At 35.9% G+C, this 15,491-nt stretch overlaps 1 protein-coding gene across 1 annotated transcript in view; it reads right to left on the reverse strand.

The window, feature by feature from the left end:
- The window catches only part of FAAH2 (fatty acid amide hydrolase 2), a 218,276-nt gene that overhangs the window by 107,956 nt on the left and 94,829 nt on the right, over nt 1-15,491 (reverse strand). Inside the window, exons 6-7 of the mRNA XM_030806665.1 lie at nt 6,878-7,013; nt 4,661-4,778 (exon numbers count right to left, since the gene is read on the reverse strand). Of these exons, the coding sequence (XP_030662525.1) occupies nt 4,661-4,778; nt 6,878-7,013 (254 nt within the window). The remainder of the gene's footprint in view (nt 1-4,660; nt 4,779-6,877; nt 7,014-15,491) is intronic.

Raw genomic sequence — 15,491 nt, forward strand, 5'->3', positions numbered from 1 at the left:
GGTGTAGCCAATGCATTATTATTAAGAGTGGGGCCCTAAAGAAGTGAATAGGCCATGAGGGCTGCCCTAGTTAATGTCATTACAGCCATTTTTCAAAAGGCTTCATGCAGCCTTAGCAGCTGTCTCTTCCACCCTTCTGCCATGTTTCTCCCCTCTGGAGAATGCAGCAAGATGGCCCTCACCAGACACTGAACATGCCAGCACCTTGATCTTGGACTTTCCTGTCTTCAGGTGTGTGAGAAATAAATTTTTGTTCTTTATAAGTTATTGAGTCACAGGCATTTTTTCATGGTGGCACAAAACAAAGATAGAATATAAAAGCCATCTTTTACAGCACTCAAGTTTCTTCTAGTTTTCCACATCTTTTTTTTTTATTATACTTTAAGTTTTAGGGTACATGTTCACAACGTGCAGGTTTGTTACATATGTATACATGTGCCATGTTGGTGTGCTGCACCCATTAACTCATCATTTACATTAGGTATATCTCCTGATGCTATCTCTCCCCACTCCCCCCACCCCACAACAGGCCCCGGTGTGTGATGTTCCTCTTCCTGTGTCCAAGTGTTCTCATTGTTCAATTCCCACCTATGAGTGAGAACATGCAGTATTTGGTTTTCTGTCTTTGTGATAGTTTGCTGAGAATAATGGTTTCCAGCTTCATCCATGTCCCTAAAAAGGACATGAACTCATCATTTTTTATGGCTGCATAGTATTCCATGGTGTCTATGTGCCACATTTTCTTAATCCAGTCTATCGTTGTTGGACAATTGGGTTGGTTCCAAGACTTTGCTATTGTGAATAGTGCCACAATAAACATACATGTGCATGTGTCTTTATGGGTATATACCCAGTAATGGGATGGCTGGTTTAAACAGTATTTCTAGTTCTAGATCCCTGAGGAATTGCCACACTGACTGCCAAAATGGTTGAACTAGTTTACAGTCCCACCAACAGTGTAAAATTATTCCTATTTCTCCACATCCTCTCCAGCACCTGTTGTTTCCTGACTTTTTAATGATTCCCATTCTAACTGGTGTGAGACGGTATCTCATTGTGCTTTTGATTTGCATTTCTCTGATGGCCAGTGATGATGAGCATTTTTTCATGTGTCTTTTGGCTGCATAAATGTCTTCTTATGAGAAGTGTCTTTTCATATCCTTTTGCCACTTGTTGATGTGTTTGTTTGTTTTCTTCTTGTTAATTTGTTTGAGTTCATTGTAGATTCTGGATATTAGCCCTCTGTCAGATGAGTAGATTGCAAAACTTTTCTCCCATTCTGTAGGTTGCCTGTTCACTCTGATGGTAGTTTCTTTTGCTGTGCAGAAGCTCTTTAGTTAATTTAGATCCCACTTGTGAATTTTGGATTTTGTTGCCATTGCTTTTGGTGTTTTAGACATGAAGTCCTTGCCCATGCCTATGTCCTGAATGGTATTGCCTAGGTTTTCTTCTAGGGTTTTTATGGTTTTAGGTCTAACATTTAAGTCTTTAATTCATCTTGAATTAATTTTTGTATAAGCTGTAAGGATGGGACCAGTTTCAGCTTTCTACATATGGCTAGCCAGTTTTCCCAGCACCATTTGTTAAATAGGAAATGCTTTCCCCATTACTTGTTTTTGTCATGTTTGTCAAAGATCAGATAGCTGTAGATGTGTGGCATTATTTCTGAGGGCTCCATTCTGTTCCATTGGTCTTTATTTCTGTTTTGGTACTAGTACCATGCTGTTTTGGTTACCGTAGCCTTGAAGTATAGTATGAAGTCAGGTAGTATGACGCCTCCAGCTTTGTTCTTTTGGCTTAGGATTGACTTGGCAATGTGGGCTCTTTTTTGGATCCGTGTGAACTTTAAAGTAGTTTTTTCCAATTCTGTGAAGAAAGTCATTGGTAGCTTGATGGGGATGGCATTGAATCTATAAATTACCTTGGGCAGTATGGCCATTTTCATGATATTGATTCTTCCTATCCATGAGCATGGAATGTTCTTCCATTTGTTCGCATCCTCTTTTGTTTCGTTGAGCAGTGGTTTGTAGTTCTCATTGAAGAGGTCCTTCACATCCCTTGTAAGTTGGATTCCTAGGTATTTTATTCTTTTTGAAGCAATTGTGAATGGGAGTTCACTCATGATTTGGATCTATGTTTGTCTGTTATTGGTGTATAAGAATGCTTGTGATTTTTGCACATTGATTTTGTACCCTGAGACTTTGCTGAAGTTGCTTCTCAGCTTAGATTTGGGATTTGAGATTTTGGGCTGAGAAAATGGGGTTTTCTCGATATACAATCATGTCATCTGCAAACAGGGACAATTTGACTTCCTCTTTTCCTAATTGAATACCCTTTATTTCCTTCTCCTGCCTGATTGCCCTGGCCAGAACTTCCAACACTATGTTGAATAGGAGTGGTGAGAGAGGGCATCCCTGTCTTGTGCCAGTTTTCAAAGGGAATGCTTCCAGGTTTTGTCCATTCAGTATGATATTGGCTGTGGGGTTGGCATAGATAGCTCTTATTATTTTGAGATACGTCCCATCAATACCTAATTTATTGAGAGTTTTTAGCATGAAGTGTTGTTGAATTTTGTCAAAGGCCTTTTCTGCATCTATTGAGATAATCATGTGGTTTTTTTTTTTGGTTCTGTTCATATGCTGGATTATGTTTATTGATTTGCGTATATTGAACCAGCCTTGCATCCCAGGGATGAAGCCCACTTGATCATGGTGGATAAGCTTTTTCATGCGCTGCTGGATTCAGTTTGCCAGTATTTTATTGAGGATTTTTGCGTGGATGTTCATCAGGGATATTTGTCTAAAATTCTCTTTTTTTGTTTTGTCTCTGCCAGGCTTTGTTATCAGGATGATGCTGGCCTCATAAAATGAATTAGGGAGGATTCCCTCTTTTTCTATTGATTGGAATAGTTTCAGAAGGTATGGTACCAGCTCCTCCTTGCACCTCTGGTAGAATTTGGGTGTGAATGTGTCTGCTCCGGGATTTTTTTTTTTGGTTGCTAGGCTATTAATTATGGCCTCAATTTCAGAGCCTGTTATTGGTCTATTCAGAGATTCAACTTCTTCCTGGTTTAGTCTTGGGAGGGTGTATGTGTTGAGGAATTTATCCATTTCTTCTAGATTTTCTAGTTTATTTGCATAGAGGTGCTTATAGTATTATCTGATGGTAGTTTGTATTTCTGTGGGATTAGTGGTGACATCCCCTTTATCATTTTTTATTGCATCTATTTGATTCTTCTCTCTTTTCTTCTTTATTAGTCTTGCTAGTGGTCTCTCAATTTTGTTGATCTTTTCACAAAACCAGCTCCTGGACTCATTGATTTTTTGAAGGGTTTTTTGTGTCTCTATCTAATTCAGTTGTGCTCTGATCTTAGTTATTTCTTGCCTTCTGCTAGCTTTTGAATGTGTTTACTCTTGCTTCTCTAGCTCTTTTAATTGTGATGTTAGAGTGCCAAGTTTAGATAATTCCTTCTTTCTCTTGTGGACATTTAGTGCTACAAATTTCCCTCTACACACTGCTTTAAATGTGTCCCAGAGATTCTGGTATGTTGTGTCTTTGTTCTCATTGGTTTCCAAGAATATCTTTTTTTCTGCCTTCATTTCATTATGTACCCAGTATTCATTCAAGAGCAAATTGTTCAGTTTCCATGTAGTTGAGTGGTTTTGAATGAGTTTCTTAATCCTGAGTTCTAGTTTGATTGCACTGTGGTCTGAGAGACAGTTTTTATAATTTCTGTTCTTTTACATTTGCTGAGGAGAGCTTTATTTCTAACTGTGGTCAATTTTGGAATAAGTGTGGTGTGGTGCTGAGAAGAATGTATATTCTGTTGATTTGGGGTGGAGAGTTCTGTAGATGTCTATTAGGTCTGCTTGGTGCAGAGCTGAGTTCAGTTCCTGGGTATCCTTGTTAACTTTCTGTCTCATTGATCTGTCTAATGTTGACAGTGGGGTGTTAAATTCTCCCATTATTATTGTGTGGGAGTCTAAGTCTCTTTGTAGGTCTCTAAGGAATTGCTTTATGAATCTGGGTGCTCCTGTATTGCATGCATATATATTTAAGGTAGTTAGCTCTTCTTGTTGAATTGATCCCTTTACCATTATGTAATGGCCTTCTTTGTCTTCCATTGTTTCCAAGTAATAAGCTTTATTATTCTTAAATTAAGTAGTAGTTTAAAAGATACTTTTAAAATTTGATAGGTCTGTTCCCCTTATTATTCTTCTTTCTCAAATGAATTTTTGCTTTCAAAAAGACAAATTTGTTTTATTACTTCATGTGATTATAAAAGTATTTTAAAATAAAGCTCAGGCTAAAATGATTGCATATGTAATGTTGTCCCAATTATCTAAAATTTACATCTACATATTAGCATAGGAGAATCACTGGATAGATACATACCCAATTATTAATAACAGTTACCTCTAAGAAATTTATTTATTTGATTTATCATACTTTATTTTCAAAGTACTCATTGTATTACTAAAAAATAAAATATCTAAAATAACCATGAAAAATTACATCCAAAATTGCTTAGGATAACTGTTCTGAAAACCTTAATTGCATATGCTGACACAGAAATATTTGGCAGAAAGTGAAGTAAAGGTCTCAGAATGGCATGTCTTTGACTAAAAATAATTCTTAAACAAATTTTATTTAAAATTACCTTTTTCTGAGCCAAAATGAGATCTTGGTCCACTTTGGAGATTAAAAATGAGCCTCCATCATGTTCCATCCAGTAAAATTTTAAGTCTTTTAAATGTACCTTTGTGTCTAGTTTTAACCTGTGTAGGATTAAAAAGAAACTGACATCAACAAATTATTTAGATATCCTTAATTGTTCAATCCTGACATCTGAGCTTCAGCTCTAATGAAGTATTTTTTCCCGAGCACTGTGTGCCAGAAATGGTATTATACCTTTAGAACTTAGATTTGCATTTAAAAAATGTATTTGAGCTGCAAGGGAGAGAATGGTTTGAAATGCATTAAAATTGTAGACGTAGTGACAAGTCAAAATGTTTTGGTAGTAGTTCATCCTAGAAATGATGGTAGCCTGAAGTAGAACTGTAACCATGGTGATGGAGAGATATGTAAAGATGTAAGAAATCATTAGTAGGTAATTTCAATATGACTCCGCATTGCTTAGATGTAATGACTGAGAAAAATCGGAAACGAGGATTTAGCAACTGGGTTGATTTTGGTCATCCAGTCACTGGGATTGGGCAAGAATCGAAGTAGTGGATCAGGTTTCTGGAGCTTGAAAGAAAAATAATATCAGTTTTAGATATATTGAGTCTCAGTTATCTGAAATGGCCAGTCTTCCTGTAGTAGTAAATAGACAGTCCTCTAGCTTAAGTGAAAAGAGTGAGCTGAAGAGGCAGATTTCAGCATCATCTGTGTATGGAAAATGGTTGAAGTGGCAAGGATAGATGGAGTCATTCTGAGAGTAAGTAGAAAGAAGAGAGATAAGTAAACCAGATCCTTCTAGAATGCCAATATATAAGAGATGAACAAAGGAAGAAGAGCCAGTAAGGCAGATGAAAGGAAAAGGAGCAATATCAAAAGGGCGGATTGTCCATAACACAAAAGATAAATGCTTAAGGGGATGGATACCTACCCCATTTTCCATGAAGCAATTATTATGCATTACATGACTGCTTCAAAATATCTTATGTAGCCCATAAATATATATACCTGTTTTGTACCCACAAAAATTATAAATAATTTTAAAAATGATTGAATCACAAGAGCCAAGGGCAGAGTTTGTCTCAATAATGATGGAGTAATATCAATATTGCCACCAGTTATAATGAGGTAATGAATGGTAAGTATTGAGAAGCAGTCATTATTCTTAGCAAAAATGCAAAAAAAAATTCAGGGACCTTGGCAAGAATAATTTTGGTGGTAAAAACCAGTTTGTATGAATTCATTTATGAGATGGCAATGTGAGAATTTAGAGTTAATGAGTGTAAATAATTCACACAAAGGATCTGGCAATGGGGCAAAAAGCGGCATAGAGTAGTGGCTTAAGGGGAATAAGGGGCTAAAAAATGTTGTCTCTTTTTAAGATGAGAGACATTTAGGATGCTTAATAATAATGAGAAGGGTGTGTGTATGTGTGTGTGTGTGTGTGTGTGAGAGAGAGAGACAGAGAGAGAGAGATTAAAGTCATACTAAGATGAGATAAGTAATGGAACAAAGATCTGAGAGAATAAGAGAACATAAGATCAAGAGCTTAACTGAAACTACTTATATGCTAAAGCTAAATGGAAAGATATTTTCTCCACTCTAAGAGGAGAAAGAATGAATGCTGGAGACCTAGAAAAATGTGATGGTAAGAAACTGAAGTAAGTTACATATAGATTGCATTTTTTTATGAGATAAAATGTGGGATTATTTACTTGAGGGTAAAGGAAAGGAGAAGATCACAGTTTCACTGGAAATGGAAAAATTTGAAATCACTGCTATAGAAAATATATTAAAAAAGAGCTGTCTAGGGAACCGATTTCCAAGCAGCATTGATGCCTAGGTGAGATTGGAAAGTATGTATATGGTGACAGATGGCAGAAGAATCAGAAAGGCTGAACTTAAAGTGAACATAGTTTTTATGCACAAATTCATAAATGAATAACAAAAGGATTCACTGTTTCCATCCCAAAAATAAGGCCTCTCTTTGTACTTTCTCAGTAAAATACTTTTACATGGCATCTTTCCAATTTGTGAAGGATGGTGTTCACTTATATAAGTATATAAAGGTTCTCTCATAAAAACCTGTAATATTTATTTGCTTGAGGACTGAAAGTCTACCTCTATGACACTAATAAACAAAGAGAGAATGAATGTCAGCATAAGAGTCCAAGGAAATAAAAATAAATGAACATACCTTTTGATCCCAGGTCCTGCCATGACCTTCAACATGGGGGCCAGGTCTTCAGCATAGCGGCACATAGGACCAGTGCACAGAAACAACTCCTGGGCTCCCACAGCCAGGGGAAACTGACCTTTGTTGGGAACCACACCTGAAAGGTTAGACAGTCAGGTTAGCCGCCCAAAATAAGACGTGATCCCTGCATGTTGTATTTCATTATGGTGTTTAATCTATCTTAAATATTTTTTCTCCTGGTTAAAACTTTTCAGGCCTTCTTATATCTCATTGCAGTAGTTTCACAATTTTACTAGCTCTCTTAAAAGCAGTGAATTTTTTTTCCTAATTGAAGAACTTCAATATAAAATAGGCAAAACCAGAGGTACTCTGATGGAAACAGGGTCCCTACTTATTAGACTATTCTCTCTTTCTGGGGATGGTTCTAAGGGCCTGCAGAGCCTATAGGGAAAAGGACAAGTTAGAATACACATTTTAAAATCTACTGGCCTAGAGGATGAAGTCAAAATTCCTTTAGCTTGTATACAAAGCTCTCTGCAACCTGATACCTAAACAGAAGCCATAACAAATTGTTTGCAATTTTCCTCAAAGAACAGGCTATTTTGATGCTTGTTTATAACTTTGTTTATGACATTTCCTCTGCCTATAATACATTTCACAATTAATGTGCCAGATGGGTAACCAGATTTCAAGACTTAAGTGAAACTATAAGACCTTTCTTGATCACTTATAATCTCTCAGCCCCAAATCTTCTTAACCTGATAAGCAACTTCAGCAAAGTCTCAGGATAGAAAATCAATGTGTAAAAATCACAAGCATTCCTATATACCAATAATAGACATCCAAATCATGAGTGAACTGTCATTCACAATTGCTAAAAAGAAAATAAAATATCTAGGAATACAACTTACACGGGATGTGAAGGACCTCTTCAAGGAGAAGTACAAACCACTGCTCAAGGAAATAAGAGAGGATACAAACAAATGGAAAAACATTTCATGCTCATGGATAGCAAGAATCAATACTGTAAAAATGGTCATACTACCCAAAGTAATTTATAGATTCAATACTATCCCTATCAAGCTACCATTGACTTTCTTCACAGAACTAGAAAAAACTACTTTAAATTTCATGTGGAACAAAAAGAGCCCATTTAGCCAAGACAATCCTAAGTAAAAAGAACAAAGCTGGAGGCATCATGCTACCTGGCTTCAAACAATATTACAAGGCTATAGTAACCAAAACAGCATGGTACTGGTACCAAAACAGATATATAGACCAATGGAACAGAACAGAGGCCTCAGATATAATGCCACACATCTACTACAACCTAGTCTTTGACAAACCTGACAAAAACAAGAAATGGAAAAAGGGTTCCCTATTTAATAAATGGTGCTGGGAAAACTGGCTAGCCATATGTGGAAAACTGAAACTGGATCACTTCCTACACCTTATACAAAAATTAACTCAACATGGATTAAAGACTCAAATGTAAGATCTAAAACCATAAAAATCCTAGAAGAAAACCTGGGCAATACCATTCAGGACATAGGTATGGGCAAAGACTTCACGACTAAAACACCAAAAGCAATGGCAACAGAAGCTAAAATTGACAAATGGGATCCAATTAAAGAGCTTCTGCACAGCAAAAGAAACTATCATCAGATTGAACAGGCAACCTACAGAATAGGAGAACATTTGCGCAATCTATCCATCTGACAAAGATCTAATATCCAGAATCTACAAGAAACTTAAACAAATTTACAAGAAAACAAAAACATCAAAAAGTGGGTGAAGGATATGAACAGACACTTTTCAAAAGAAGACATTTATGCAGCCAACAAACATATGAAAAAAAAGGTCATCATCACTGGTCATTAGAGAAATGCAAATCAAAACCACAATGAGATACCATCTCACTCCAGTTAGAATGGCGATCATTAAAAAGTCAGGATACAACAGATGCTGGAGAGAATGTGGAGAAATAAAAACGCTTTTTACATTGTTGGTTGGAGTGTAAATTAGTTCAACCATTGTGGAAGACAATGTGGTGATTCCTCAACGATCTAGAACCAGAAATACCATTTGACCCAGCAATCCCATTACTGGTTATATACCCAAAGGATTATAACTCATTCTACTATAAAGACACATGCACACGTATGTTAATTGCAGCACTATTCACAATAGCAAAGACTTGGAACCAACCCAAATGCCCATCAGTGACAGACTGGATAAAGAAAATGTGACATCCATGTCCTTTGCAGGGACATGGATGAAGCTGGAAACCACCATTCTCAGCGAGCTATCACAAGAACAGAAAACCAAACACCACATGTTCTCATTCATAAGTGGGAGTTGAACAATGAGAACATGTGGGCACAGGGAGTGGAATATCACACACGGGGGCCTGTCAGGGCGTGAAGGCCTAGGGAAGGGATAGCATTAGGAGAAATACCTAATGTAGGTGACTGGTTGATGGGTGCAACAAACCACCATGGCACGTATATACCTATGTAACAAACCTGCATGTTCTGTACATATTTAAAAGATTATTTGTGGAGAAGATTAATAATATCAATGAACACGAAACAAGACCTATCAAGAAAAATGGAGAAAAAAACAAAAATGATCAGTATCAGGAATGAAAAAGGGATACTATTACAGATTGTATAGATATAGTATAGCCTGGAGTTATACTACAGTTATAGTAGATATAGACACAAGGATTAAGATAATGAAACAATAATATCCAACCCACTTGCTCTTGTTGCTGTTATCTGATTTAAAACAAAGATGGCACTGCAATGCAGTGCAGAAAGTATCTTTACCACAAAAACTTTTGACACAACTCAATATACATATAGAAAAATAGTAACTTTCAATCTTAATTCATGCAATACACAAAAACCTGTTTCTAATGGATCGAAAACCTAAGTGTCAAAGGAAAATGAATAAAGCATCTTTAAAAAATAAGAGAATATCTTTATGGCTTTGGATGGGCAAATATTTCTTAAATAAGACAAACAAAGCATCAACCAATGATAAAACAAACTACCCAATTAAAAAAGGGCCAAATATTTTATCAAGGCTTTCTGCAAACAGAAATCCAAATGGCCAATAGATATACAAAAAGATAATAATTCTTCCAAACCATTGTCTATGATATTACAACAAGTTGCAAGATTAACCAAGAAAAGAAGAGAAAAAAGAAGCTCAATTAGAAATGAAACAGGAGACATTACAACCAAACCAGAGAAAGACAAAAGATCACACAAGGCTAGCATGAACACCTTTACTAGAATAAACTAGAAAACATAGAGGAGATGGAAAAGGTCCTGGAAAGATACAACTCTCCCAGCTTAAATGAGGAAGAATTAGAAACTCTAAACAGACCAATAACAAGGAGAGAGATTGAAATTGTAATAAAAAAATTACAAAAAAAGTGCAGTACCATATGGATTCACAGCTGAATTCTACCAGACATTCAAAGAATTGGTACCAATCCTATTGACACTATTCCACAAGATAGAGAAAGAAGGAATCCTCTCTAAATCATTCTATGAAGCCAGTATCACCTAACACCAAAACCAGAAAGGACATAACAACACTAAAAAAACAACTACAGACCAATATCCCTGATGAACATGGATGCAAAAATCCACAAACAAATACTAGATAACTGAATCCAACATCATATCAAAAACATAATCTACTATGATCAAGTGGGTTTCATACCAGGGATGCAGGGATCATTTAATAGAAACAGGTTAGTGACTTGTGTCATTAAATGGAATACACCGCAGAAACAGAATTAAAAACAAAAATCACATGATCTTCTTGATAGATGCAGAAAAGCATTTGACAAAATTCAGCATCCATTCACGATTAAAACCCTCAGCAAAATCGGCATACAAGGGACATACCTCAGTGTAATAAATGCCATCTATGGGAAACCCACAGCCAACATAATACTGAACGGGGAAAAGTGGAAAGCATTCCCTCTGAAAACTGGAGCAAGACAAGGATGCCCACTCTCACCACCTCTATTCAACATAGTACTGGAACTCCTAGCAACGGCAATCAGACAAAAGGAGGAAATAAAGGGCATCCAAATCGGTAAAGAGGAAGTCAAATTGTCACTGTTTGCTGAAGATATGATTGTATACCTAGAAAACCCTAAAAACTCCTGCAAAAAGCTCCTAGAACTGACAAATGAGTTCAGCAAAGTTTCAAGATACAAAATTAATGTACACAAATCAGCAGTTCTGCTATACACCAATAGCGACCAAGCTGAGAATCAAATCAAGAACTCAACCCCTTTTACAACAACTGCAAAATAAATAAAATACTTAGGAATATACCTAACCAGGGAGGTGAAAGATCTCTACAAGTAAAACTACAAAATACTGCTGAAAGAAATCATAGATGAAACAAACAAATGGAAACACATCCCATCCTGATAGATGGATAGAATCAATATTGTGAAAATACCATACTGCCAAAAGCAATCTATAAATACAATGCAATCCCCATCAAAATACCATGATCATTCTTCACAGAACTAGAAAAATTCCTAAAATTCATATGGGACCAAAAAAGTGTCTGCATAGCCAAAGCAAAGCTAAGCAAAAAAGCATAAACCTGGAGGCAACACATTACCTAATTTCAAACTATACTATAAGGCCATAGTCACCAAAAAAAATGATACTGCTGTAAAAATGGGCACATATGCCAATTGAACAGAGTAGAGAACCCACAAATAAACCCAAATATTTACAGCCAACTGATCTTTGACAAAGCAAACAAAAACCTAAAGTGGGAAAAGGACACCCTATTCAACAAATAGTGCTGGGATAATTGGCTAGCCACATCTAGAATAATGAAACTGGATCCTCATCTGTCACCTTACACAAAAATCAACTCAAGATGGATCAGATACTTAATTCTAAGACCTGAAACTATGAAAATTCTAGAAAATAATATCGGAAAGACCTGGATGGAATTAGAGACCATTAATCTAAGTGAAGTAACTCAGGAATGAAAAACCAAACATTGTAAGTTTTCACTCATACATGGAAGCTAAGCTATGAGGATGCAAAGGCATAAGAATGATATAATGGACTCTTGAGACTCGAGGGAAAGGGTGAGAGGAGGGTGAGGGATAAAAGTCTATATATTGGGTACAGTGTATACTGCTCGGGTGATGGGTGCACCAAACTCTCAGAAATCACTACTAAAAAACTTATTTATGTAACCAAACACCACCTGTTCCCCAAAAACCTATTGTAATAAAAAATAATTTAAAAAATTAAAAGTGGTTAACACAGTAAGTTTTATGGTGAGTATATTTTACCACAATAAAACTAATTAATTAATTAGTTAAAAATTCTATTACTACTTTTGTTTAGGAAGAGAAGTAATCATTAAACAAGAAATGTCACCACTAATAAAAGAATTTTTCAAATGATCTGGAATATAAACATAAAGATATTCAATTTGGGAACTTGGAAAAAACAAGCAATAAACAAATAACCCCATCAAAAAGTGAGCAAGACACATGAACAGATGCTTCTCAGAAGAAGATATAGAAGTATCCAACTAACACACAAAAACAATGCTCATCATCACTGTAATTATTGGAGAAACAAAAATTAAAACCACCAAGAGATACCATCTCACACCAGTCAGAATGGCTATTATTAAAAAGTTAAAAAATTACAGATGCTGGCAGGACTGCAGAGAAAAGGGAATGCTTATACATATTTGGTGGGAATGTCAGTTGGTTCAGTTCTTTGGAAGGCAGTTTGGTGATTTCTCAAAGAACTAAAAAATAGAACTACTATTCCACCTATCAATCCTTAAACTGGGTATATACCCAATGGACTATAAATCATTCTACCAAGAAGACACATGGATCTGTATGTTCATCACAGCACTATTCACAATAAAAAAGACATAGATTCAAAATAGATATCCATCAACTGTGGATTGTATTAAAAAATGTGGTACATATACACAATGGAATATTATGCAGCCAAAAAAAGAAGAAAATCATGACCTTTGCAGCAACATTAATGCAGCCTGAGGCCATTATTCTGAGTGGATTAATGCAGAAATTAAAAAAACAAAGACCACATCTTCTTACTTATAAGTGTAAATTAAACATTGGGTAAACATTGACATAATGATAGGAACAGTAGACACTGGGGGCTACAAGGTGAGGATATAAGGGAAAGTGTTAATGGTGGAAAACCTATCAGATACTATGCTCACTACCTGGGTAACAGGTTCAATCATACCCCAAACCTCAGCATCATGTAATATACCTTTTTAAAAAACCCTGCACATGTATCCCCTGTTCCTAAAGTAAAAGTTGAAAGTAACCTAAAAAAAAAAAATTAGAACTGTGATCCAACCCAATCATCCCATTACTGGGTATATATTGAAAGCAAAATGTTGTTCTACCTAAAAGACACATGCACCTGCATGTCTACAGCAGCACTATTCATAATAGGAAAGACATGGAATCAAACTAGGTGCCCATCAATGGTGGATTGGATAAAGAAAATATGGTATCACAGAGTACTATGCAGCCCATAGAAAAGAATGAATTCATTTGCAGAAGCATGGATGAAGCTGGAGGCCAATATCCTAAGCAAACTAACACAGACAACAGAAAACCAAATACCACATGTTCTCACTTATAAGTGGGAGCTAAACATTATGTATACATGGACATAGAGTTGAGACAAATAGACACAGGAGATTATAAGCTTGGGGAGAGTTTGAAGGGGGCAAGGGTCAAAAATGTACCTTTTGGGAGCTATGCTCACTAGCTGGGTGACAGGTTCAATTATATGACAAACCTTAGCATCATGCAGTAGATCTTTGCAACAAATCTGCATATGTACTCCCTCAATCTAAAATAAAAGTTGAAAATAAAATAAAATAAAAAACCAACAAATTTTTGATACTTATTTGTGGCCAAACATATGATGGATCCTGGAGTAACTTCCATGTGCTGTTGACAAGAATGTGTATTCTGCAGCTGTTGGGTGGAATGTTCTGTAAATGTCTATTAGTGCCATTTGGTCTAGAGCAGTGATCCCCAAACTTTTTGGCACCAGGGAGTGGTTTCATGGGAGACAATTTTTACATGCACTGTGGGGCGAGATGGTTTTGAGATGAAGGTGTTCCACCTTAGATCATCAGGCATTAGTTAGAGTCTCATAAGAAGCACACAACCTAGATCCCTTGCATACTCAGTTCACAAAAGGGTTCACGCTCCTATGAGAATCTAATGCTGCTGCTGATCTGACAGGAGGCAAAACTTATGTGATAATGCTTACTCAACTACTACTCACCTTCTGCTGTGCAGCCAGTTTCTAACAGGCCATGGACTGGTATTGGTCCATGGCCTGAGGGTTGGGGACCCCTGGTCTAGAGTATAGTTCATATCTGATTTTTCATTAATTTTGTGCCTAGATAATCATTCCATTGCTGAAAGTGAATGAAGTCCCCAACTATTATTATATTGCAGGCTACCTCTCCATTTATATCTAATATTTGCCTTATATATTTGTGTGCTGCAGTGTTGGGTGCATATATATTAACAATTGTTAAAACCTTTTGCTGAATCAACTTCTTTGTCATCATATAATGATCTTCTTAGTCTCTTTTTCCAGTAACAACTGGAACTGGAACAACAGGTAATATGAGTCTCTTGTGGGCAGCATACAGCTGGGTTATGTTTTTCTTATCCAGGTTATATTTTTTTATCTATTCATCCACTTTATATTTTTCAATTGTAGAATTTGATTCATTTATATTTAAGGTTATTATTGGTTACTAAGGAATAGCTTCAGCCATTTTGTTAAATATTTTGTATTTTTTGTTCCTTTCTTCACCTCTCATTTTTTTACATTTTTCATGTGGGGATTTTCCATAGTAATAAGCTTTGTATTCCTTCCCCTTTCTTATATGTTTATGTGCTGTAATTTGCTTTTAGTGGCTACTAAGGGGCTTACATGAAAAGCTTACAGTTACAATAAATTATTTTAAGTTGATAATAAGTTTAGTCACATACATTCTAGATTTCTTAAAATTCATAACTTTGTATCTCCATTTGCATGTTTTAATATTTTGTGTCCACTTATAACTTATTGTAGCTATAGGTATTATTTACCATTGTGATTTTAACCTTCATAGAGATTTGAAAAATTATATTACTTTATAATAATGGCGTGTTCTGAATTTGATAATAAATTTACCTTTATTAGTTAGATTATAGTTTCATATGGTTTCCTGTTAGTAACTGTATTTTTACTTCCAGCTGAATCACTCCCTTAAGCATTTAATGTAAAGATAATTGATGGTGAGTTTCCTCAACTTTTGTTTGTCTGGGAAAGACTTTATTTCTCTTTCATTTTGGAAGAATAGTTTTGTTGGGTATGGCATTTTTATCTCAATTTATTCCCCAGCACTTTGAATATACCATCCCATTCTCCTTAGGCCTGCAAGGTTTCAGCTGATACATCTGCTGTTAGTCAGATGGAGATCCTTTTATATGTGACTTGACAATTTTCTGATGTTTCTTTTATAATTCTTTTTG

Source organism: Nomascus leucogenys, chromosome X (genome assembly GCF_006542625.1).
Source record: "Nomascus leucogenys isolate Asia chromosome X, Asia_NLE_v1, whole genome shotgun sequence".
NCBI lineage: Eukaryota > Metazoa > Chordata > Mammalia > Primates > Hylobatidae > Nomascus > Nomascus leucogenys.